Source organism: Chelonoidis abingdonii, chromosome 20, assembly GCF_003597395.2.
Source record: "Chelonoidis abingdonii isolate Lonesome George chromosome 20, CheloAbing_2.0, whole genome shotgun sequence".
NCBI classification, from domain to species: Eukaryota; Metazoa; Chordata; order Testudines; family Testudinidae; genus Chelonoidis; species Chelonoidis abingdonii.
The window spans coordinates 2,256,070-2,283,101 of NC_133788.1; the positions used below are offsets into that span (position 1 = coordinate 2,256,070).

The 27,032-nt window shown below is 46.2% G+C and overlaps 1 protein-coding gene across 1 annotated transcript in view; it reads left to right on the top strand.

The window, feature by feature from the left end:
• LOC116818731 (myeloperoxidase) overlaps positions 1-27,032 on the top strand; it is a 44,798-nt gene that overhangs the window by 15,889 nt on the left and 1,877 nt on the right. The window contains 7 exon segments of the mRNA XM_032769928.2: positions 7,911-8,117; positions 9,606-9,921; positions 11,862-12,022; positions 16,470-16,716; positions 18,555-18,725; positions 21,798-22,035; positions 26,104-26,315. Coding sequence (XP_032625819.2) covers positions 7,911-8,117; positions 9,606-9,921; positions 11,862-12,022; positions 16,470-16,716; positions 18,555-18,725; positions 21,798-22,035; positions 26,104-26,315 — 1,552 coding nt within the window.

Consider the following 27,032-nt stretch of genomic DNA (forward strand, 5'->3'; position numbering starts at 1 on the left):
GATACACTGATAAACATTCTCTAAATGTAGGCCAATGAACGCCCCTGCCCCAAAAAACCCAACCAGAAAAACAAACAATCTCCTAAACCCCGCAGACATACACACAAAGAACAAATGAAAAAGCTGCAAGAGTAAAACTACTGCAGCAGATGTCTAGCAACGGGAGCGGTGAGGGTTCTGGATTCTTTTCTTTTCCTGCCCTCTTATTTTTCCTCCATGCGCTACTCATTTTTCAGTAGTTCATCATTAGTTTCTGCCTGAGGAGAATCTTCATGCACCTTCGAGCACCTTCCAGTTTATTGCACCGAATGCAGCATGTCTGATTACTTGCCTTGTAAGCAGGTGGCATATGTGTGCATTTGGTGCAAGCAGCTCCTGGCCCTCAGAGACTGAGCATGGGCTGTTGACCAGGGTGGCTGACGGGAGGAGTGAAGGGAGACAGAGAGGTCTGACAGCCTCTGTGCTGCTGAGGAGAATGAAAGTCTCAGGGATGGAGAACATCAAGTTGGGAGAGAGGGAAACAATCCTTTAGCTGGGATTCTTTGAGATGATGTTGTGGTGTCCTCTGGCCCTGAGGATACCCTTTCGGGGGAGGGGACCACAGTTATTAGGAAGAGAAAGATAATAGTTATGGGGGATTCAGTTATTAGAAATATAGATAGTTGGGTTTGTGATGACTGAGAGAACCGCATGGTGAATTGGCGCCTGGGTGCTAAGGCTGTGGACCTCTTGAGACATCTAGACAGACATATGTGCAGTGCTGAGTAGGAGCTGGTGGTCATGGCAGACGTGGGTACCAGTGACATAGAGAAAGAGAGGAGAGAGATTCTAGGGTAGGTAAGAGATTAAAGTTCAGTACCTCATGGTGGCATTCTCTGAAATGCTTTCCATTCCGTGCGTGGGCCAGTTAGACAGGCAGAACCACAGGGTCTCAATGTGTGAATGAGACGATGGTGTTGGGAGGAGAGATTTAGGTTTTATTAGGAACTGGGGAACATTGTGGGAAAGGAGGAGCCTATGCAGGAAGGATGGGCTCCACCTACACCAAAATGGAACCAGATTGCTGGTATGTAAAATTAAGACCTTCACAGGGGACTTTTTAAACTAAGGGCTGGGGAAAAACCGACAGGTGCAGTGGAGCACACGGTTCAGATAGAGACATCCTGTAGGGGAGGATTTATTAATGGAGATTCTCTATACCCTAGTAAAGAGAAAAGGATGGAAGTTGATAAAATACAGGCAGAAGCGAAGAGTAACAGTCAAGTGAAATAGAGTCTCATTCAGTTACACCACATGAAGGCAGACAACTAAATACTGACAAATTTTACAAGTGCGTGTACAGAAATGGAAGAATTTTAAACACTACGATGGGAATGTGACAGGGTCCCCAGGGTGCAGCCTGGACTGTCGATCACTGAGCCCTCGAACCCATCAACCTGGTTGTGTCTCACACAGTGATGCCAATGTCAAGCTACAAGCCTCTGACAGGCACTGCACTTACACAGCCATCCACAGGTAGAGACAGCCACACCCAGCTGAGTTACATGAACAAGTTCCCAGACACTCATGAATAGGGCCCTACCAAATTCATTGTCATGGAAAACACACCACAGACCATGAAATCTGGTCTCTGTCAATGAAATCTGGTCTTTTGTGTGCTTTTACCCTATACTATACAGATTTCACAGGGGAGACCAGCATTTCTCAAATTGGGGGTCCTGACCCCAAAGGGAGTTTCAGGGTGGGTTACAAGGTTATTTTAGGGTGGTGGGTCATGGTATTGCCACCCTTACTTCTGTGCTGCTGCCTTCAGAGCTGGGCTGCCGAGAGCAGCTGCTGCTGGCCGAGGGCCCATCTCTGAAGGCAGCGCCCTGCTAGCAGCAGTGCAGAAGTAAGGTGGCAATACCGTACCATGCCAGCCTTCGTTCTGTGCTGCTGCTGGCAGCAGCTCTGCCTTCCGAGCTGGGCTCCCAGCCAGCAACCACTGCTCTCCAGCTGCTCAGTTCTGAAGGCAGTGCCACCACCCCCAGCAGCAGTGCAGAAGTAAGGGTAGCAGTACCGCACCCCCCCGGTAACGTTATGAGCCCTCCCCCCACAACTCCCTTTTGGGTCAGCACTCCTACAGTTACAACTCCGTAAAATTTCACATTTAAATAGCTGAAATCATGAAATTTACTATTTTTTAAACTCTATGAACATGAAATTGACCAAAATGGGCTCTGAATTTGGTAGGGCCCTAGTCATGAACCATCATTAGGAAGGCTCCAGCCAATTCCCCCCAGCTCCGGCCCTACACCCCAGAACTATTCCATTTTGAACTGGTCAGAAGCCTGACTGGTGTAAACTCATTAATTAGTTCACCACTTCGACAGAAGGGTAGTGGGTGTGCAACAGCCCATGTTAACCTGAGCTGAGATTCCCCAAGGTCTTCCACTAAAACCACACTGGTTTAGATAAAATATTAAACAGATTTATTAATTACAGAAAGAGAGATTTTAAGTGAAATAAAAATAGAAAAGCAGTCTAAATTCTAACGTAAACAGACTAAACAAGATTTGAATCAAACACTTTCTCACCCTAACAGTTGGTACAAGCAATTTATAGTTCCTCAGTACACAGACTAGAATCCTTCCAGCCTGGGACCAATCTCCCTAGTTCAATGTCTTTGTCCTCCAGATGATCTTCCAGGTGTTGAACTGGGGGTGGGGGAAGGAGAGTACAAGTGATGATGTCACTCTCCCTTGCTTATACCTTCGTCCAGCTGCTAAAAGATCCCTGCTGTGATGTGGGGGTTAGGCAGTCCTCATCGCATAGGTGTCTTTTCTAAAGAATCTCTGGGATAGGGGATTCCTTTTTGATGGGCCATTAATGCTGTCTGGGCCATTCTTTGTTGTAACTGAAAGGGTGGCTGTGTGTGTTCCCAACCTCACAACATATTCCAGTAACACAGGTAGCAATACTTCACATACAATGATAGCACGTACAGTTCAACAGGATATTAATGTTCAACAGATCAAGACTTTAAAATGATACCTCACAAGCTATAGTTTGTACAAAACACACCATAATCCTATCACAGTGGTGAATATGGGGGTTCCAGGGTGCTACTTTGAGGTACAGAATGTCACAGGGTGAACTTGAGTGCTTGCTATGAAATGAGGATATTGATATCACAGGCATCACAGAATTGGTTGCACTGGAAGGGGAGTGGCACTATATGTGAAAGAAAGCACAGAGTCAAATGGAGTAAAAATCTTAAATGAATCAAACAGGACCATAGAATCTCTATGGATAGACAATAAGAGTATAGCAGTGGGGATATAGTACCAATCATCTGACCAGGAAGATGGTAATGGTGATTGTGAAAGGTTCATGGTGGTTATTGAGGCTACAAAAACAGAAAACCCATTAAAAATAGGGGATTTCAACTATCCCTATATTGACTGGGAACATGTGACCTCAGGACAGGATGCAGATGTTAAAATTTCTGCACATCGTTAATGACTTCTTTTTGGAGCAGCAGTTCTGAAACTCACAAGGGGAGATTCCTAAGTGGTGCACAGGAGCTGGGCCAAGTGGTGAATATAGCTGGATCACTTGGTAATAGATAGGGCCCTACCAAATTCACGGACATCAAAAACACATCACAGACCATGAAAGCTGGTCTCCTCTCAGTGAAATCTGGTCTTTTGTGTGCTTTTACCCTATACTAGAGTTTCTCAAACTGGGGTCTGTGGACCCTTGGGGGTCCCCAAGGGTACTCCATGGGGTCTGTGAGCCCTGCTGATCAGCTCCTCCCCCTCCTTCCCTTAACTGCTCCCCCTCTCTGAGTGGTGCTAAAAGTCTGGTGGTGCAGCGGTGCTAAGGCAGGATCCCTGCCTGCCCTGGCTCCATGCTGCTCCCAGAAGTGGTCGGCTCATCCCTGAAGCCCCTAGCAGGGGAGGTGGGGGTCTCTGCATGTTGTCCTGTCCCGAGTGCTGACTCCGCAGCTCCCATTGGTTGGGAACTGCAATCAGTGCATACAGTTCTGGTCATTCCCACCTCAAAAAATAGATATTAGATTTGGAAAAGGTAGAGATATGGGCAACAAAAATGATTAGGAGTATGGAACTGCTTCTGTATGAGGAGAGACTGAAAAGATTGGGATTGTTCAGCTTAGAAAAAAGACAACTAAGGGGGATATGATAGAGGTCTATAAAATCAAGACTGGTGTGGCGAAAGTGAATAAGGAAGTGTTATTTACCCCTTCACATAACAGAAGAACCAGAGGTCACCAATTAAATTAATAAGAAGCAGGTTTAAAACAAACAAAGGAAGCACTTCTTCACACAACACAGAGTCAGCTTGTGGAATTCGTTGCCAGAGGATATGATGGAGGCCAAAAGTATAAGTGGATTCATAATAGAATTAGATAAGTATTAACCAAAATGGCCAGGGAAGCCACCCCATGCTCTGGGTGTCCTTAAACCTCTGACTGTCAGAAACTGGGATTGGACAGCAATGAATGGATCACTGGACAATTGCCCTGTTCTGTTCTTTCCCTCTGTAGCATCTGGCTTTGGCCACTGTGGGAAGACAGGATTGCTGGACCATTGGTCTGGCCCAGTATTGCTGTTCCCATGTTCTAAAAAGCTGTAACAGATTCATAACAGTGCAGGCTCAGAAGAACATATCACCAACTAGCTAACATTAGGGAGAGAAGTGAATAAGTTTATGGGAGATGTCCCTAAACAAGCCCTTACATGTATAAAGAGGCTTTTTTATGAAAAAGGAAGTAGATGTGATAACTCAATGCTCAAAGGATTAAAGAACAATACACTATCCCACCAGTTAAAAATGCTCAGCAAAAGGTAGTTACACACTGCTACGATATGTGCTGCTTTTGCTACTATTAGAATAACCTCTATACTTCAGATACTTCCAGTTTTATTTTTTTATCAAAAATATCTGGAAGTAGCGGCAATGGGAAGTAGCTGTCAAAGACACAGGAGATTGACAGAGAAATTTTTGGCGAAGAAATAACAGAGGAAATTTAAAAAGTGGAAAACTCCAAGCCTTGTGAATTTCTGGCAGAATTTTACAAGATATTAAGGAGGTATCAGCTGATCCTTTAATGCTGCTGTGTTAGGAGAGGAACTTCCAAAATCTATGAGAGAAACTGCTATTGTAGGTCTCCCTAATGTTGGAAAAAACTTTCCCTCATGCAGATCTGATAGATCCAGATTCACAGCAAGCTGTTCTTTGTTTGCAGAACTGGAGGAGATTTATATACATCCAGATCAAACTGGATTAATTAAGGACCAACAAAGGTCCAGTAATATTTGTATAGTATTTGGAGTAATTCATAGTGCCAGAGCAAAAGGGGACTTGCTTGTCTTGTTATCCTCAGATGAGGAAAAGGGGTTTACAGGACAGAGTGGCATTTTTTATTCATAATTTTGGCACATGAACATTGAACATTGGCACTGGCCCCGTTGCCTAGGAACTCCAGTCTGAGATGTGTGAAGGCAGTAAACAGGGATGTAATATTGTTTGTATCTAACCCAGATATTTCCTATAAACTATTATCCAAAAAAAGCCATGATTTTATGCATTCATGGTGCATAAAAGGAGGTTCACTATCTGCTATTCTAATACCCTGTCCCCTGGATAATGTCTCTCTTGGCAAAAGCATGTGCACTTTTGTATTTGTAAATAGGGCATTTTTGGTACTTGCTTGGTAATGATTTGTAAGATTTCTTATACTTCCTAGATAAGCAGTTACTAAAAGAGAGGTTCTTAGGGACTGAAAATTACATGTTCAAATGTTCTAAAAGTCTAGAGTAGATACGGCAGTTTATAATTGAAAATGTGTTACATTGGCTTCCTCCCGCCCCTGTGGTAAAGGCTGTGTGAGCCTTATTTACATTAGGCTTTTAAAATGTATTAATTAGAACATATTAACTAACAGATGCTAACATCACGCCTTAAATCCTGGACTAGACAAGGCATTCAGCTAATTTAGCTGTGTAGTGAACATGCGCATCTTCTAAAGTTCACGTTAAATAAGGCAACGGCTTCAGTGCAGTCTTGTCTCAGTCAATGTGTGCTTTGCAGCACAGGGAAGCCCAGCAGTGCCCTGGTAGCTGGCCAGATAGTTCCCGATTATGGAATTCCTTTTAAAACAAACCCTAAGAAATTTCATTAAAAGACTCAGAGGGTAGTTCTGCTGCTGCCTGGCCTTCATACTTTCCTCCTTTATGCAGACGTATGGAGGTAGGCAGGCAGGCCTGACTCCCCCGTCCATGTGGAAGGAACTAATGCTGCTTCTCTTTCACAGAAATGGTAATGGAGACCAAAGGGGTGAAAGTCAGTGTTTTCAAATGTTTGTGCCTAGAGTGAGGCACCTGACTCAAAGGTGTTCAACGGGTGACTCATTTCTGACACCCCCATTTCAAAAGGGTGATTTCAATCCTTGTTTTCTTCAGTTTCCAGTCTGTGAAGGGTTGATAATGCAGGACCACCTCTGTGAGGCTCAGTTCATAATTGGTGCCAGGGCCGATCCCCAGCACATCTAGGCTTGGCAGTTCAGAGCCCTGGCACCACTGAGCCTGGCAGTTCAGAGCCCGTCACCTCTAGGCCTGGCAGTTCACAGCCCTGGCACCACTGGGCCTGGAAGTTCAGAGCCCTGGCACCACTGGGCTTGGCAGTTCACAGCCTGGCACCTCTGGGCCTGGCCGTTCACAGCCCTGGCACCTCTGGGCCTGGCCTTTCACAGCCCTGGCACCTCTGGGCCTGGCAGCTCAGAGCCCCGGCACCGCTGGGCCTGGCAGCTCAGAGCCCCGGCACCTCTGGGCTTGGCAGTTCATAGCCCGGCACCTCTGGGCCTGGCAGTTCAGAGCCTTGACACCTCTGGGTCTGGCAGTTCATAGCCCGGCACCTCTGGGCCTGGCAGCTCAGAGCCCCAGCACCTCTGGGCTTGGCAGTTCATAGCCCAGCACCTCTGGGCCTGGCAGTTCAGAGCCCCGACACCCCCGGGCCTGGCAGTTCAGAGCCCCAATACCTCTGGGCCAGGCCATTCACAGACCCGGCACCTCTGGGCCTGGCAGTTCAGAGCCCCGGCACTTCTGGGCCTGGCAGTTCAGAGCCCTGGCACCACTGAGCCTGGCAGTTCAGAGCCCTGGCACCTCCGGGCCTGGCAGTTCACAGCCCTGGCACCTCCGGGCCTGGCAGTTCACAGCCCGGCACCACTGGGCCTGGCAGTTCACAGCCCTGGCACCTCTGGGCCTGGCAGTTCAGAGCCCCGGCACTGCTGGGCCTGGCAGTTCAGAGCCCCAGCACCTCTGGGCTTGGCAGTTCACAGCCCGGCACCTCTGGGCCTGGCAGTTCAGAGCCTGGTACCTCCGGGCCTGGCAGTTCACAGCCCCGGCACCGCTGGGCCTGGCCGTTCAGAGCCCCGGCACCGCTGGGCCTGACCATTCAGAGCCCCGGTACTTCTGGGCCTGGCAGTTCAGTGCCTGGCATCTCTGGTCTTGCTGTGTCAGTTATGAAAGTAAAACAATTGCTCGAGGCCTGGCCCCTCTTTCATTACAAATTAAGCAGTGATGAGGCTTTTTGAGCTCTATGAATGAAGCAGCCCTAAGGGTGGAGTATTGCAGAGTGTGTTCAGAGCTGAACAGACTTGACTGGAGATGGCAAATGAAGAGTTAGAGCCCTCTAGTAAGGGAGTCCAGAATGGTGCCTGCAGGAAAAGCAAACAAAGTATTCACCGCTTAAATGTTTGTGTTTTTAAAAAGGAAATTGGAGCAGCTGCCATTAGACACCTGTTGATGGCGCTGGGAATTGCCCCCCACTCACCAATCTTGTCGACAGAACACACGTTCCTAGCCCATCATATTACACACACATGCTCTCTGCTTTAATCCCTCCAGGTCCGAGCAGTTTCAAACCAGATTGTGCGCTTTCCAAATGATCAGTTCGTCTTGGATCAGAACAGGGGAGTCGCCTTCATGCAGTGGGGCCAGTTTATTGACCATGACATGGACTTTGGCCCTGCGACTCCAGCAACAGTCACTTTCAGCAGCAGAGTGAACTGTGAGACCAGCTGTGCCAAAGAACCCCCGTGCTTCCCCATCAAGGTACTGTCAGGATTTCTCCTGGGGGGAACAGAAAAGTGAGGGGGCACCTGTCCTTAGAATTGTAGAATCATAGAAGATTAAGGTTGGAAAAGATCTCAGGAGCTCATCTAGTCCAATCTCCTGCTCAAAGCAGGACCAACACCAACTAAATCATCCCAGCCAGGGCTTTGTCAAGCCAAGCCTTAAAAAACTCTCAGGATGGAGATTCCACCACCTCCCTAGGGAACCCATTCCAGTGCTTCACCACCCTCCTCGTGAAATAATGTTTCCTAATATCCAACCTAGACCTCCCCCACTGCAACTTGAGACCATTGCTCCTTGTTCTGTCATCTGCCACCACTGAGAACAGCTGAGCTCCAGTTTATATCCATTTGTTCTTGTGTCCACATTGGTACTAAGCTTAAATAATTCCTCTCCCTCCCTGATATTTATCCCTCTGCCACTGCCACTTTCACCACTGTGCCTCTTTTGCCACTTTGCCACCTGTGTCACTGCAACCTTGCTCCTGCTTTGCAGCCTCCAGATGCTGCCACTTCTTGCTGCTGCATCTCTCACCATACTACACCCACCTAACCCTGCTATTAGTAACCACAGCTCTAAGACTGCTGGGTAGGGGGCACTTCTTCTACTGCACCTCTACTCCCTGCTGCCTTCAGCCGGGATGCTGTGTTTGGAGGTTCCACCACGTAGCTCTGCTCTTAGCAATTTCATCAGGTAATGAGGAACCTCACTGCTGCTGCCTCCTCTGCATTGTCTTTCCCTCCAATCCTGCCCCACACCAGCTCTAAGCTCAGCCCCACAGACCAGCCCATCAATGATTTCAGCTCCAGCGATCACTGAGACGAGACATAGACTCTCTACTCAGCTCTGTCTTTACACACTGGAAAGTGAGGATCCAGTGGCATCTAAGATCCTTAAACAGAGTCCTCACCACCAAGTAGGAACACCTGTCCCTGCCTCCTCTCTCTTTCACTTGGATTTGGCATCATTACCAAATGCTTAGTGAGTGAGTTTCAAGTTATGGAGATCCTTCAATCAGGGCAGGCTAAGTACAGTCATAGAATAAGGAAACCCCCATTTCATTACCTCTGCATCCCAGACTGCAGAGAACGAGGCCCTCCTATGGGCAGTGAATGCCCTCGGCACCCCCAGACCCAGGCCCTTGATGAAGAGTGGGAATGATCCTTGATGAAGGCCTTTATTATGCTCCATTTCGCTGTTGGATGGTCACACAGGAGCAGTGACCAGCAAGATGTTTTCCTCTCTTCAGCTGCCAGTAGGATTGAGACCATTTCTCTGTTTGTTGCAGTGACCCAAACCTTTGTCATCTTGAGAATGGATTAACAAAGCACTCTGTGTGCAGCCACAGCTTAAATCTAGCAAGAAACTGAGGCTGTTTCAGTGTGGGGCAGGGCAGGAAATGCTGCTCCAGGAGGGAGAATGGCTTCTGCAGTCAGTGTAATTAATCCCATTCATCTCTTGCTGCAGATTCCACCCAATGATCCACGAATTAAAAACCAAAATGACTGCATTCCATTCACCCGCTCAGCCCCTGCATGCACCATGGGCAGAGCCATTCGAAACCAGATCAATGCACTAACAGCCTTCCTTGATGGCAGCATGGTGTATGGCAGTGAAGTACCGTTGGCTAGGAGACTAAGGAATAATACCAACCAGCTGGGCTTGATGGCTGTTAACCAGCAATTTACTGACGGGGGATTGGAATTACTGCCATTTGGTAACATGGAGAAAGACCCCTGTCTTCTCACCAACAGAACAGCTCAAATCCGATGTTTTATTGCAGGTAAGTCGTGCAGCTGCAGCACCTCTCATTCTCTGATAGCGAGACCCAGAGTGAATGAGTCTATTGGTTCTATTTTGTTTCTTGATTTTTTTTTAAAAAATCCAAACAATTAAATCTTATTTTGGGGGGTGAGGTTTAAACCTTCTTTTCTGGGGTTGTCAGATCCTTATTTTCACAGCTAGTCTTCAGACTGCCCAAAAAAGAAAGAAAGAGAAAACAGGTGCAAAGAGCCTGTTTAGGGATACCTAATTGTAGCACATGGGTCCCAAAAGCCTCCCATCCTGGGGTCCTTCTGGACTGGAGCTCTGAAAGCCTGTGCATCAGCCACACCTGCAGGGGGGTGCAAGGTGTCAGATCATGTTCAGCAGAACCCATACTCTCCTAATATCCCCTCCGTGGTTTTTTGCTGTGACCCCAATTGCCTGTGGGATTGGGATCTTGCATCAGGAGAGTTTGAAAACCTTACTGGATCATAAAGCTTCCACCCCAATTATCCTAAGTTGGCTGAAACGCTTCACTCCTTTCACCATGTCCCTGCCCTCGCTTCTCCACCTTTTATATCTCAGGCCTTTCGTTCCATTTCCATCTCTGCAGATTATATATCTTCCCGCAAACAAGGAGGCCAATCCTGATGGGATCTAACCAGATCAGTGAAAGCAAAATACACGTAGTAAGATTACCATGGTGTTTAGGCACAAACCAGTATCCTATTAGCTCTCTTCCATGTCATCCTGGCATCAAGCACAGGCAAAATATTGCCCCAGTACTTAATTAAGACTCAGTTAATGAAGATTTAAAGGATGCTAATATAATTAATGTCAATCATCAAGGGCTTATGGAAAACAGGTCCTATCAGATTGATTTGAGCTCTTTTTTTATGAGTCCACCAGTTTGGCTGATAAAGATAACAGTGGTGATGCAATATATTTAGACTTCTATAAGGGATTTGACTTGGTACCTGGTGACATTTTGATTAAAAAACTAGACTGATAACAAAATGTGCCATTAAATGGATTAAAACCTGGCTAACTGGCAGGTCTCATATGTAATTGTAAATGAGGAATCATCCCTGAGTGGTTCACTTTCTAGTGGGATTCCGCAGAGACCAGTTCTTGGCCCTACATTATTTAACATTTTTATCAATGAGCTGGAAGAAAACATAAAATCATCACTGATAAAGTTTGCAGATGACACAAAAAATGGGGCCGTGATAAATAATGAAGAGGAGAGGTCGCTGATATAGAGCAAGCTGGATTGCCCTGTAAACTGGGCTCAAGCAAACAATATGCATTTTAATATGGCTGAATATAAACCTATACATCAAGGAGCAAAGAACGTAGGCCACACTTACACAATGGGGGCTCTCTCCTGGGGAACAGTGACTCTGAAAAGGACTTGGGGATCATGGTGGATAATCAGCTGAACTTGAGCTCCCAGTGTGACGCTGTGGTCAAAAGGGCCAATGGGATCCTGGGATGTACAAACAGAGGAATCTGGAGTAGGAGCAGGGGTTAGCAGAGTGGAGAGCTCCTGCTGGTGTGAGTTAGCAGTAGGTTGCGAGCAGCACTGGGACACCTCCTCATGCTAGGCCAATGGGTGGCATTAGCTCTGCAGAGCACAGACTGCGTTATTGTGTTTAGTAAAATTGGCCGAGACATTTATGACACTTTAGGAATTAACCTCTTCACTCTCCCATTGTTTGTGGAAGTCAGAAAATATGAATTCTGCATAAAATTCCTGAAAGGCTGTGGGCTAACGGGGAGGGTAAGAGTAGCTGGGTGGTGAGTGGGAGTCTGAGGTGAAAGGGTTACTTACGGGGTTCCTGGGAGGGAGCATGGACCTACTCTGTGAGAGGAGCAGTAGGGGGTTGAGGGGAAGGAGATGTGATTACAAGGGGAACAAGGCTGGGAGAATGAAATAAATGGTTTTGATTTCCACAGGTGACTCTCGAGCCAATGAAATGCCAGGGCTGACATCTTTTCACACACTCTTTGTGCGGGAGCACAATCGCTTGGCCAGAGACCTGAAGAGATTAAATCCCCAGTGGGATGGAGAGAAGCTCTACCAGGAGGCCCGGAAGATCATAGGTGCCATGATCCAGGTACCAGCTGTAATGATCGGTTGCCCGCAGTCATGCTGCCTTGGGCTGTGATCTTAAAAGTGAAGCGTGGTCAGGTTTCATAAGTACTTGAAAATGGGACAATCAATGGAAATCTGTGTTCCTATGGGAAGAGGCAAAAGGGATAAGGGAGGTGGTGCTTTTCCTTCTGAGTCAGCTCTGAACCAATGCCCAATGTGGTGCTGGGGAGCTGTGCTACTGGAGATGCTGTCTGAAACCAGGCTATGACCTCATCAGGTCAATAGATAGTCCTTGGCACTGTTCAGAGGGGAGTAGGTGTTGGGCTTGGCCAAATTCCAATTTGACATCCCCTTAATTCTTCTGGATATAATAGATATTAAGTAGCTGTATGTTCCATGCAAGTGATGTCTGCATTTTTGTGGTGGGTGAAATGATAGTGATATCTGGTTTGAAATATTTGGGATGGCAGGTGTCGCATGCATGGAAGCTATGGTGATAGCTGGAGGATGCTGAGAAGGGTGTTCCTCTTTAACAGCCTCTTGTCAGCTGCTTAGAACTTTTGGGAAATGTTCCTTTTTGGCTAAGCAATCAGATGCCTGGTGCCAGCCCCCCAGCGACTCCCTGTCTGAAGGCAAAAGCACAATGGCCACTGCTGAGTTAGGCAGGTGGGGGAATCACTTTTCACTGTGGGGAGTGGGAAGTCTTGTCTGTCTTGTCAGACTTCCTGCCTAGACCTTTCTGAGGAATATGGGAACAAAGAAAGTAGGGGGGGCAATATACCTGAGCAACACTGTGTAAATGCTGTAGGTTTAAATTTTCAAATGCTGGATGGGCATTGGATTAACATTGCTCTGACAGTTAGATTGTGCCCTGTGATAGTTCACACCCAGGATGCACACAATGGATCATAATTATTCTGATTATGATTGGTCCCCTGTTGTGATGGGGAAGAAAAGCTCCTACAGCCCTTAGCACTGCACAGCGTACTCAACCTCCTCTTCACTCTGCATCAACAGCACATCCAGCCAACTCCACTGCAGGTCTGTATTAGGCCAGGGAATACCCTGTTGGGGAAACTATTACTTTTCTTATGCTCCACTTGTTCAGATTCTCCCTTTAATATTATAAATGGTCTACAACGGTAGTGGATTTGGAGTTTTCAGCCAGAATGATTTTCTGATGGAAACTGCAGTTTCAGCATTTGAGTTTACTAAATCTTTTGACGCAGTCTCACATGATATTCTTATAAGCAAACCAGAGAAATACGGCCTAGATTAAATTAATATAAAATGGATGCATAACTGGTTGAAAGACAATACTCAAGGAGTGGTTACCAATGGTTTGTTAGAGAAGCAAGAGTCCTGTGGCACCTTATAGACTGACAGACGTATTGGAGCATGAGCTTTCGTGGGTGAATACCCACTTTGTTGGATGCATGTTTGGTTTGTTGTCAAACTGGGAAGATGTTATGTAGTGGTGCCTCACAGGGGTCTCTCCTGGGTCTGGTACTATTTGCTATTTTCATTAATGATTTAGCTAATAGAGTGGAGAATATGCTTTTAAAATTTGGAAATGACAACAAGCTGGAAGGACACTTTGGAGGACAGGATTAGAATTCAGAACAACCTTGACGAATTGGAGAATTTGTCTGAATTTAAGCAGATGAAATTCAGTAAAGACAAGTGCAAAGTACTTTGCTTAGAAAGTAAACATCCCATGCACAACTACAAACTGGGAAATAACTGACTATATAGTAGTACTGCTGAACAGGATTTTGGGATTACCATGGACCACAAATTGAATATGAGTCAACAATGTGATGCAGCTGTGAAAAAGGTTAATGTCATTCTGGGGCATAAGAGTGTCATAAGTGAGACACCGGAGGTAACTGTACTGCTCTACTCAGCATTTGTGAGGTCTCAGCTGGCGTCCTGTGACCAGTTCTGGGTGCCACACTCTAGGAAGGATGTGAATAAATTGGAAAGAGTCCAGAGGAGAATTACACAAATGATCAAAGGTTTAGAAAACCTGACCCATGAGAACATAAACTGGCATGTTTAGTCTGAAGAAAAAAAGACTGAGTGGGGTGGGGAACTGATAACAGTCTTCAGATATGTTAAGGGCTGTTATAGAGGACAGTGGTCACTTGTTCTCCACATCCACTGAAGATAGGACAAGAAGTGATCGGCTTAATCTACAGCAAGGGAAATTTACTTTAGATATTAGGAAAAACTTTCTAACTCAGAGTTAAGTGAAGTACTGGAACCAATTACTAAAGGAGATTGTGGAATCCTCATCCCTGGTGGGTTTTAAGAACAGGTTGGACAAACATCTGTCAGGGATGGTCCAAGTTTACTTGGTCCTGCCCCTGCACGGGAGACTGGACTAGATGACCTCTCAAGGTCCCTTCTCTGATTTTGGCATTCCCTAAAAAAAATATTTTAGACTATTTTGTTCTGAAAACATTGCTGAAATTTCAACTTTTCATTCTGATTAGGGTTGGATATAAATGTTGAAATATTGCAATTTCCCACAGGATGGAAATTCTGACTTTTGTTCAGCTCTAACTCCAGCCTTTATAGTTGTAGAGAGAACCTTGAAAATGTGAAATAAGTGTGATGCCTGTCTGAATCTTCAGAGAGCTTGAAACAATAGCTCTAAGATGTGTGGGTTGCCCCATTCATTGCTTTGGGGTCGCAAGTGCAGATGCTCAATAATGGTGAAAATTTAAATGTCAGCACTATTAACTCGACTGCAAATTGACTGTAGCATGTAAGAAAAGAGGGACGGGATGTCACTGATCTGCAAAAGCTGCTGGGAACAGCATCTTCCTTTGGAGCCACAAGTGGATGGTGTTTGGGAGACACTGGCAATTTCTGCCCTCATCTGACCAGTGGAGCCTAAAGGCCAGAGGGAAGGAGCAGAGCTCAGAGGCATCCAAGCCCCCACAAGAGGGAGGCTAGTGGGGCATCAGAGCCCCGAGTCAGCCAGTCCCCCAACTCAGAGCAGCAGGGGACAGAACTACTCCAGTGGTGGGTCTGGGGCCAGGCAGCTTCCCCCCGGCACTTGTGGCTACTCTTCCCCCTGCTGTCTGTTCTAATTTGTATAGTTTTTATACTTGCTCATCACCACAGCATCTGAACCCCTTCCTGTCGTACATAAAGCAATGTGACTACACATCTGGTACGTGTTGGTTGGTTCTCTCATCCTCTCCTGAGAGGAAGAAGCAGGTACGGTGAAGTTTCTTGATTTGTAGGTTGGATTTTTCTTCTTTATAAATGTATCTGCTGCTATGGTGTGAAGATTGAAGCGAAGTCAGCATTGAGCAGCGGCTCCTCAGCATCCCTTATCTTCCTTTTTTTCTCTGACATTTGTAGATTCCCTTCTTGTTGCCCCCAACATTCCTTGCTAGCTATAACTCATTCTTTGCCTTGGCTTTCCTGATTTTGTCCCTACACAATCACACTATTCCCATGTATCCTTCCTTGGGGCCATGCCCCTACTTCCATCTTCTGTGTGGATCCCTTTTGGTTTTAGATAGCTACAAAGCTTCTTGTGCAGCCACATTGGCCTCCTGTGGCTCTTCTTTCCTTTTCTCTGCATTGGAATAGCTTGATATTGAGCATCTAGTATTACATCTTTTAGGAACCACCAGCCCCCTTTGACTGGCAAGGTCAGAGATATGTGCCTTGCACCTGAAGCGGAAAGTAAGGAGATTTGGGATGGTCCTTGGTTCATGGGGGATTTCATTGCACTGTCTTGGACTAAACCCTGGAAAAAATCCTGTCTCCTACACGAATGATCTTTACTCTGATTGTTGAGAGTTCCACTGTGCCATGGGAGTGGTGTTTTGATCACAGGTTTCATCTGGGAGCTTTAGCTAGTCTTTTGGATACCCTGGGACTGAGACCTTGAACTTTAATGTGAAATTCTATGGTAAGCCAGTGTAGGAGGTAGACGACAGGTCTGACGTGCTCACAGTAGCCTGCTGGGATGTGTTTTAATTATTTTCTGAGCAAACATGAGGGGCAGAAACTTTGTTATTTGTAATGAAAGCTGAGATTCTGAAACCATCTCCTAGCTGGGGAAGCTGCAGCCACATGCAGAGGACTTTTGTGCTGACACCCAAATCTGGCCTGCCCAAGAATGCATCACTGACCACGTGATAAAGTGGCCAGGAGTAGAAAGGACCACAAGCCCGTGCCACAAAGTTAGGAAGTAAGTTACAACTAGTGTCTGGGACTAATGTGTGTTTGGGTGAAAAGAGTGTCTGGCCAAATCAACAGAGAGATGACTGTTGGGTAGCCCCTGTCCTGTGCACTTTCTCTGCTCCCACTTTGTATTCCCAGACAGGTGGTTTTGAAACAGTTACATAGAATGACTCTTGGGAGAAGAGCATAGCCCTCCCCGCACTCCCAGGGAGCTGATGGCACCATGAGCGGATCACCTTCTCCTTGTTTTCCCCCAGATAATAACCTTCAGAGACTACTTGCTCCACCTGCTGGGAAATACCTTTGGGACATTGATTCCTTTCTACCGGCAGTACAATGACTCTGTGGATCCCCGAATATCCAACATCTTCACCATCGCTTTCCGCTTTGGTCATGCTTCAGTTCAGCCCTTTGTGTTCCGCTTGGATAATCGCTACCGGCCTATAGGCCCCCCAAGCCTCCTCAGCAAAGAATTCTTTGCTATGTGGAAAATTGTGACACAAGGTAAAACCCTTGCTGCAGTTCTGCGTTCCGCTGCCCCACACCCATTCTGGTCAGACCCTTCCCTTCTGCCATGATGGCCAGACTTCACAACAGGATACATCAAAATAGGGGTCATTATCTCAAAATCAGCCAGTGAATCCTGCCAATCACCTTTGGTCAAAGCATCTTGCCATCCCAGCACAATTCCCCTGAGTGGTCAAAGTAGAAACTGGCCTCTTGGGGAAGCTCACGGCTGTTTGGTTAAATGGTTATAGTTGCTAATAAAATCACCAAAGATAAAAATATTCCTAGAATTGGAAGTGGGAGAAAAAAAGATCTGAATGCAGGAAATTTGAATCTATGTGAGGTACTTACATGGTCCCCATAACTGTAGGGTCTGGGTCTGACACATTCTTTAAGGTATTTATTCTCACAATGCCCCTGTGAGATTGTGCAGACATCTGGCATTGGCCACTGTCAGAGACAGGACACTGGACTAGACGGACCATTGCTCTGAGCCAGGATGGCCATTCTGATGTTCTTACTCTCCCCTGTTGCAGATGGGGAACTGAGGCCCAGAGAGAGTGAGAGAGAGACCCACAAAGGGGCATACGTGCCTAAACTCCCACTTTAGGGGACCAAATCCCTGTTTAGGCACCACTGCAAGTCACAAACTCCCCATTCAGCTGCCATTTAACCCTTAGGTGCCTAAATGCTTCTTAGGGTTTATGGTTCTGCCCAGACCATGTTCCCCCACCTATCTTCCTGCAGGGCCTGGTCCAGTGGGTGTGCTCAAAACAAGCCTAACGCTACCCAGAACAGCCAGGCAAGGAGGGAGGAGGAGGCAGAGCTGGCCTCCCTTATAGCCTTTAATCCAGTGGCTAGGGTACTCACCCAGGATGGGGGAGACCCCAGGTTAATTCCATCCTCTTCCCGATGAGGAGACAGGGTTTGAAGAGGGCGTTCCCACCTCTCAGGTGGGTGCCCTAACCACTGGACCATAGGGAGAGTCTCATGCTTTCTCTAGCCCAATTAATATTTAGTTAGAGTAGAACCGCTTCCACAAGACAAACTAGCACCTGCTACCAGAATATCCCACACTCCAGTCATTAGGGGGTTCATATGAGCAGAGTCAAATCCCTTCTTCTCATCAGGCAGAGGGGGATTGAACTTGGTCTCCCACTTCCCGGGTGAGTGCCCTAATCAGTGCACTGACGTTATACACGAGGCAGCTTCCTCAGTATTGTGGGAAGTTAGGCAGCCAGCTAAACCTCCTGACTCCAGCAGAGGGGTTCCTGGCTGTGGATTGCTAGCAGAGATCTGTCCTGCAGCCTGGACTTGGGGGCTGAACTCTGTGAGGGGGTGGGGCTTAGAACACTCCCCTCTGATCCGCCTCCCCCTTTGGCTAGCTCAGGTGGCTCCCCACTGAGCTATTGTGGAGCCTTTCCTCAGGTGCCTCTCTCTCTGCCCCCATGCACTGGTGCCTGTCTCAGGCTTTGTGAGTCCCCTGATTTTCCAGGAACTGAGAAGTGAATCTTTACAATGGCCATGCACCTTTCTTGGATTGGGGCCTGAGCGACTTGCCCAAGGCCTCCTAGGAAGTCTGTGATGGTGCAGAAAATTCAACCCAAGTCTCCTGAGTCCCAGATCAGCATGTTAACTGCTGGACCACCCTCCTTTTCCGAAGAAGTCCTTTGCCAGATGTCAGGAAATTCAAAGCTTAGGTTCCCAAGTCATCTGCCGTACCAGTAGATGTATGAAGAAAAGCCCAGCTGGGGACTCTGTTTCAAATGTAGTGTCCATGCCTGACGTAGTTGGATGTGAAAGGCCATTTACTGGTAGCTGTTTAATTACTGCAGGTGGCATTGACCCTATTCTCCGTGGCTTGATGGCTAATCCGGCCAAACTGATGACACAGGAGCAAATGGTTGTGGATGAACTCCGGGATCGGCTGTTTGAACAGGTCTCGAGGATTGGACTGGATTTACCGGCACTTAACATGCAGCGCGGCAGAGATAAAGGTATCCCAGGTGAGGATCCCAGCTGGCTCCATCTCAGAAACAAAACTCCAGAAAGAAAGGAAAAACCAAAATGCCAAACCCCACAGGAATGAATGTAAATTGCAGTATATTCTAGATGGGGAGAAATGTAAGGAGAAATGTAGTCAGCCTTAAGCCTTCCACATACCCTGGGACAAAAAAAGTCTGACATGGAGAGTAAATATTAATAGCCCAGTGTTTTGGGGATCTATGCCACAGTAAACCAGTAAGTAGAAAAGTTAGTCACTGAGTTAGCAGCCGAGGTGGAGCTAGGAGCTGACTGGAATTAGGTGCTCAGCAGCATAATCCTTTGCATTCACATCACATTGCACAGAATAGTGCTAATGATCACTGATGAACTCTTCTCTGTGTGTCACAACAAACATATTATCTTCAATTGTTGAATGGCAAAACTGTCATGGAAATTAATGACTTGTCTGCAAGAGTCATTGCCTAGCCAGGACTAAAATTCAGGAGTTGCTGCATTCTAACTCTATGCCCAGCTCCTGAACCATGCTGCCTGTTTGATTCAACAAATCACATCTTCTCACATGTCCTGTGTGTGCCTCCTTATTGTGTGGCAGATGTGCCCCTTCACTAGACCACGGTGAGTAGGAGTAAGGAGGTGATTTTACCTCTGTACGGCATTGGTGGGACCAGTATTGGAATGTTGCGTCCAGTTCTGGTGTCTCCAATAAGAAAAAAATGATGACAAATTGAAGATGGTACAGAGAAGTGCCCCAAAAAGATTTGAGGGCTGGAGAAAGTGCCTTACAGTGACACGAGACTTAAAAAAACTCAGCTGACCTAGCTGATATAGAAGTGACTTAATTACACTATATAAGTACCTGCATGGCGAGAAAACACTGTGTGCTAAAGGGCTCTTTAAAGTAGTGGAGAAAGGCAGCACAAGAGCCAATGGCTGTACTGAGGCCAGACAAATTCAAATGGGAAATAAGGCAACATTTTAATAGAGGGTGATTAGCCACTGGAACAAGCTGTCGAGGAAAGTGGCCGATTCTCAGCTCCTGAAGTCTTCAGAGCAAGACTGGAGCCTTTCTGGAAGAGATGCTTTACTCAGGCACATACTGTTGGGGTACGTCTACACTACCCGCCAGATTGGCGGGTAGCGATCGATCTTTTGGGGATTGATTTATTGCGTGTAGTGTAGATGCGATAAATTGATCCCCAATCACTCTCCCGTCAACTGCTGAACTCCAGCTCAGCAAGAGGTGAAAGCAAAGTCAACGGGGGAGCGGTGGCTGTCGATCCCGCGCTGCGAGGACGCGAAGTAAATGATTCTAAGTCGATCTAAGATACGTTGACTTCAGCTACGCTATTCTCGTAGCTGAAGTTGCATATCTTAGATCGATCCCCCTCCCCCGCCCCAGTGTAGACCAGGCCTTGGGCTCAACACAAATAAGCTAAAATTTCTGTCCTGTGTTATGCAGGAGGTCAGACTAGATGATCTAGTCCGACCTTACACTCTATGAATCTGGGAATGGTTTGGAGAAGCAATTTGGTACCAAAATGATACCTTTTTATATTAGCCTGTTTAGGTGCCTACAGAAGAAGCAATTCTCAATTCAGGCTTGGTCTACACCGGGAAATTAGGTTAGTATCATTACATTGCTCAGGGGAATGAATAATCCACCCCCCTAAGTGACGCAGTTAAACCGATTTAGTCCCTGATGTAGACCTAGTTCCTCCTCTCTGGGACGTGGAGTACCTATGCCGACGGGAGACTCCTCCTATTGGAGTAGGTAGCGTCTTCACTGAAGCACTGCAGTGGTGCAGCTGCAGCATTTTCAGTGTAGACAAGCCCTTAGTCTTGAGTAACAGACAGGAGTTAATAACTTTAAAATGGAACATAGGAACTTCCTGAGCTAATGGTGATCACTGCCCAGTTAGGCTGATATTGTAACTACAATAGCATTGTGGTGGGAAATTTAATAGGGCAGATTTCAAAACTATGAGGAATGGCGATAAATTCACCGTTTTCAAGGCCAGAAATAATCTCTAGGATCTAATCTGACCAGCATAACACAGACCATATAACACCAGCCTGTCCTTCCTGCAGTGGAGGGAATAATTCTTCCCTGCTATGTAAGGAAACACTATTGGGTCCAGTACCAGGTTTCTGAACTAGAAGAGAACATTTAGAATGATGCCCAAATTGATTAAAACCCTCTAAATGAGGATAATTTACTCCCTCCCTTGCTAATCTGTTGCAATGGTTCGTTACACTCACTGTTAAAAAGCTGCAACTTATTTCTCATTTGAACTTGTTTAACTTCATCTTCCAGCCATTGGATCATATCCTACCTTTATCTGCTAGAGCAAAGAGCTCCCTAATGCCTGGGGCCTTCTCTAGACAGGTAATTACAGACCAGGATCAGCGAGTCTCTTAATCTTTGTTTTGATAAGTGAAATATATTGAGCTCATTAAATCTTTTAGTGTACGTTGTACTTTCCAGACTTCTGATGATTCCTATAGCTATTCTCCGAACCCTGCCCAGGTTTTCAATAGTCTTTTTAAAGTGGGGAGACCAGAATGGGATGTAGTGTCCCAACATTAATGTACTCAGAGGTGACAGCCCCTCACGAGTTCTACTCAACATTCCCCCGTCTATACAGCCAAAGATTGTCTTGATGAAGAGCAGGTAGAAGAACATATTAGAATATTGAACTGTAAATGGAGCCTGAAAGTAACTGATGACTCCATAGAGAGACACAATTATTCATGTGCCTTTGACACCAAAACAAAGAAAGAGTAAAAGCTGTCAGGCAAGAAAGGATTGCATCTAAATCAGCATTATCTAAAGAATAGACATCCTGCCTGAACTATACAGGGCATGCCAGGTAAGGTACAAATGGGAACTAATGTGGCAAAGAGTTGACACAAAGAACAGAAAAACAGAGACAATAAGGGGAGAGCTTTAGAAATTCTTCAAATACACTAGAAACAAATATGTGACTGGGTCACCCAAAGAAAGAGGAACAACTTGCTGGCACCAATGGGAGGGAGATGGAGGTATTGACTGCTCTGCTCTGGTTCTGCAGGGTATAACGCCTGGAGGCAATTCTGTGGGCTCTCACAGCCTCGCAACTTAGCTGAACTCTCTGCGGTGCTGAGAAATCATAAGCTGGCCAGGAAATTCATGGATCTGTACGGAACACCATACAATATCGACATCTGGATTGGGGCACTCGCGGAGCCGTTTGTTCCCAAAGGCAGAGTTGGGCCCACCATGGCTTGCATCATTGGATCTCAGTTCAGAAGATTACGAGATGGGGACAGGTAAGTGATGATACAAAGACAGGAATCCCAGTGATTAAGGGTAGGAGGCTGTTTGTTTTGGGGAGCTGAATGTGAGCTCCATATATGATTTTGTTTTTTCCAAAACTTTTCTTTCCTTCCTGGTAAAGTACATATTCCCTTGAGCCAGCATTTAAAAAAGCATTCTGCGTCCCTCCATTTTGAGGATCTTTTGTAAGGATTTTAATCTCAAAGGCCTAAAGAGTTAAAGGCGTTTATAAATTCTTTCACTGTCCCACATTCAGCAGTGATAGATAGGCCAGGGGTTATTTTTCACAGCAGCCTTGGTTGTACTTGGTTACTTGGCAAACACCCAAAAGTATTTATTTAGGTTGAAAGTTTATTGATTGCTCTCTCTCTCTCTCACTCTCTCTCTCTCACACACACACACACACCGTGCATCCTCAAGAAAAACCAAGGAATTAAAACAAGCATTTATATTGAAACTGTGGTTGAGAGACTATGCAAAAAAAAACCCACCTTAGTCTGACGCTATCAAAGACCTTCTCCTTTCAGCGTCAAAACATCAGTTTCCTTTTTCATTAATAATCTTTCTTTGCAGAAAAGGTAAGGATTAATTCTACTGTCAGTCCTGATGTGTGAAGGACATTCACCTATCCTGTTGCTATCAAACAGACAGACACAAGATGGATGAGAGACAGGCTAGAAAAGATGGGTGAAATGTTTTTTCTTGATGTTTTTGGAACAGTGGACTGCTGTTTAGTTATGACTGGATTCTTTGGCTGGCAAGTCAACCATGACACCTGCAGCTTGGACCCTGGTTCACATTCTCGTGAGGGATGTCACCTGGTTGGATTTTTTCTCCTTAGACAAGGCAGGCTTGGATGAATGCAGTATAGTTGATTTCAGGATTCAGTGAAAAGCCAAGAGAATGAGAGGATAGGAAGAAAGATAGGGAGGGGAGGAAGAAAGCAATTCAGCAATGGAGGAGAATACAATACAGGATCTTATATGCCTCTGCAGTGTGTTTGATTAGATATCACCGCTGATGGGCTGAGGACAGGATGGCATGATAAAGTGATGACTCTCAGCACTCACAGGTGAAAACAAAAAATAACAGGAGTACTTGTGGCACCTTAGAGACTAACAAATTTATTTCAGCTTAAGCTTTTGTGGGCTACAGTCTACTTCTTCAGATGCATAGAATGAAACACACAGATAGGAGATATGTATACATACAGAGAACATGAAAAGGTGGAAGTATGCATACCAACTGGAAGAGTCCAATCAATTGAGATGAGCTATCGTCAGCAGGAGAAAAAATACCTTTGAAGTGATAATTGAGACGACCCATAGAAGGTGTGAGGAGAACTTAATATAGGGAAATAGATTCAATTAGTGTAATGACCCAACCATTCCCAGTCTCTGTTTAAACCTAAGTTAATTGTATCTAATTTGCATATTAATTCGAGTTCAGCAGTCTCTCTTTGGAGTCTGTTTTTGAAGTTTTTTTGTTGCAAAATTGCCACCTTCAAGTCTGGGTATGTCTACACTATGGGATTATTCCGATTTTACAGAAACCATTTTTTTAAAACAGGTTGTATAAAGTCGAGTGCATGCGGCCACACTAAGCACATTAATTCGGCGGTGTGCGTCCATGTACCGAGGCTGGCGTCGATTTCCTGAGCGTTGCACTGTGGGTAGCTGTCCCATACCTATCCCATAGTTCCTGCAGTTTCCCCTGCCCATTGGAATGCTGGGTTGAGATCCCAGTGCCTTTTGGGGCAAAAAACATTGCCGCTGGTGCTTCTGGGTACAGCCTCACCCCTCCCTCCGTGATTATGTTGTATGGTGTGCGGTTGCTGGTGAGTATTTGCTTCAGGTTGGGAGGCTGTCTGTAAGCGAGGACTGGCCTGTCTCCCAAGATCTGTGAGAGTGAGGGATCATCTTTTCAGGATAGGTTGTAGATCTTTGATGATGCACTGGAGAGGTTTTAGTTGGGGGCTGTAGGTGATGGCTAGTGTGTTCTGTTATTTTCTTTGTTGGGCCTGTCCTGTAATAGGTGTCTTCTGGGTACTCTTCTGGCTCTGTCAATCTGTTTTTCACTTCAGCAGGTGGGTATTGTAGTTTTAAGAATGCTTGATAGAGATCTTGTAGGTGTTTATCTCTGTCTGAGGGATTGGAGCAAATATGGTTGTATTTTAGAGCTTGGCTGTAGACAATGGACCATGTGGTGTGTCCTGGATGGAAGCTGGAGGCATGTAGGTAAGTATAGCGATCAGTGGGTTTCCGGTATAGGGTGGTATTTATGTGATCATTACTTATTAGCACAGTAGTGTCTAGGAAATGGACTAGTTATGTGGATTGGTCTAGGCTGAGGTTGATGGTGGGATGGAAATTGTTAAAATCATGGTGGAATTCCTTGAGGGCATCTTTTCCATGGATCCAGATGATGAAGATGTCATCAATGTAGTGCAAGTACAGTAGGGGCGTTAGGGGATGAGAGCATCGTTCTAAGTCAGCCATAAAGATGTTGGCACACTGTGGGGCCATGCGGGTACCCATAGCAGTGCCGCTGACTTGAAGGTATATATTGTCCACAAATGTGAAATAGTTGTGGGTGAGGACAAAGTCACAAAGTTCAGCCACCAGATTAGCCATGATATTATCGGGGATACTATTCCTGATGGCTTGTAGTCCATCTTTTTGTGGAATATTGGTGTAGAGGGCTTCCACATTCATAGTGGCCAGGATGGTGTTTTCTGGAAGATCACCGATGGATTGTAAGTGAAAACAAAGTTCCTTTAACAAGAGCACTTTTGGGGCTGCCTTTCCTCATCTGGGGTCATGCAAACTCTTCATTTTCACATTCCTGGATCTCTGCGCTAGTTGGGCCAGATAAACCACAGGGTTATAACTAGCAGTATTCATGCTACAAAAAGTCCAGATTGTGTAACTGGCTACACAGCGTGTCAGGTCCCCAGGTACACACAGCAGCACTCGCAGAACCTGAAGAGGGGGTTATAGGTGGCTTTTCACCTACTTTCCACTCCACTCCAATCCTCACAGCTACTGAGGGCCAAACTGCACCATGGCACAAGTTAGGGCAGACTCTGGGCCTCTCTAACTTGCACCAATGGATAATGTACCTCAAGGGGCTTCTCTGCCAGCTCAAAACTCTGCAGTACACATTGTGTTCTGGCCCCATCCTAAACATGCTGCCTCCTTCCCCAAAATACCTCCTGCCCAGGCAAGAAATAGGTGATACAAGGCATGCCCTATGGCAGCTGCGGTTTCCCTTTTACTAGGACTGTGATTCTCAACCATTTGGGTTTTTCTACTGGGGCCCCTTACCTGTTTAGCAATATAGGATGGAAGAGGGGGCTGTGACCCCCAGGGTGAAACCCACACTTTGGGGGGATCTCCTCCATTTCTGCCTTAAGCTAGCTTTTAGTCCCCTTTGTGCCACTAGCAACCCAAAGGGGACTTAAGAGGGGGCAAGGATCTGGCCAGATAGCTTGTAGGCAAGCGCTTTGCAATAGCTGTCATGAGCATGGGGCAGGAAAACCTGTTCTATGGAAAGAGGAATTATGGAGCAGGTGATATGGCATCCTTAACTTCTACCTGGCTAACGACCAGCCTCTGCAGGTCCAGCCCTCCCATTACTGCCTTATAGGGACAATACTGAGTCCTGGTCTTAAGATCCCCCCTCTCGTCAGAGTACTTGGCCACAGGTAGCTCCGGCAGCTCCTCAGGGTCCTCATCTGCCTCCTCTGATGGCAAAGTGTCGGTTTACTCGGAGGTCAGCCAGGCTCTGGCAGGGACGTCTGGTTTCTCCTCTAGCTTGGCAGCAGCTGAGTTCCTGGGACTTCCAGTGAGGGGTGCAGGGCAGGTTTGGCTCTGCCCACCCAGGGGAGCATAGTGGTCCCTCACACTCAGCCTCACTACAAAGCCTCATTCATGGCAAAGCTCACAAAAGAAAGGTGTTGCTGGTGTTCAGGTTTCACTGGAAATGACATGCCAATGATCCCGAGTCTATAGAAATCCACAGGATAAAATCTGGTGCTGCTGTTTTCCTGTTTTGGGCAGATTCTGGTGGGAGAACACCGGGATTTTCACTCCCCAGCAGCGAGGCGCCCTGAGACGGATCAGTTTGCCACGTATAATCTGTGATAACACCCACATTACTGAGGTTCCTAGGAATATTTTCCACGCCAATAGATATCCCAGAGACTTTGTGAACTGCAATCAGATCCAGAAGCTGGACCTCTCGGCTTGGAGATCAACACGTGAAGGGGAAGGTAGGTACAGAGTGAATTGGCTGGCTTGCACTCAACGTAACATGGGGAACTCAATTTTCAAAATAGGATACTCAAAGACGCATGTTTGCATCTGCATTTAGGGGCCTAGATAAATACATAAAGGGCATATTTTCAAAGGTTTTTAGTTGCCTAAAGATGCAAATATGGGCCTAGTGGGATTTTCAAATGCACCTGAACAGATTAAGATACTTTAACTCCCTTGAAAATCAATGTGAGTCTGGCATGTAATTCACTGAAGTGCTTTTGAAAATCCCGCTGGGTGCCTATCTACAGATTTAGGTGCCTAAATAGCTTTGTAAAGCTGGCTCTTAGGTCCAAAAACTGGTATATAGACGCCTCCATTTAGGCACCCAGGCTTGAAAATTAGGTCTGTTATGAGAAAGCTCATGGGCATGCAGCCCATCAGCATTGCTGGTCAAAGGTAAAGCTGATCTGGGCTGCCAGGGATGACTTTATATAAATGTTTGGCTTGTTTCCTCCTCAGGAAAGGGTCTTCCTGTCACGTCGGACTTACCATACTGGGTCAGAGCAGCAATCCCTCCAGCCTGGCCGTCTGTCCTTGCTATGTCTTGTGCTGAGCACATTGTCAGTTCTTAGCAAACAATTGCTGAGGTATCAGGAGTGGGCTCCATAGATAAGGCTGAGTTGATATTTCCACTTTACACCAAAATTTATTTCATTTATTTCGTCTGAAGA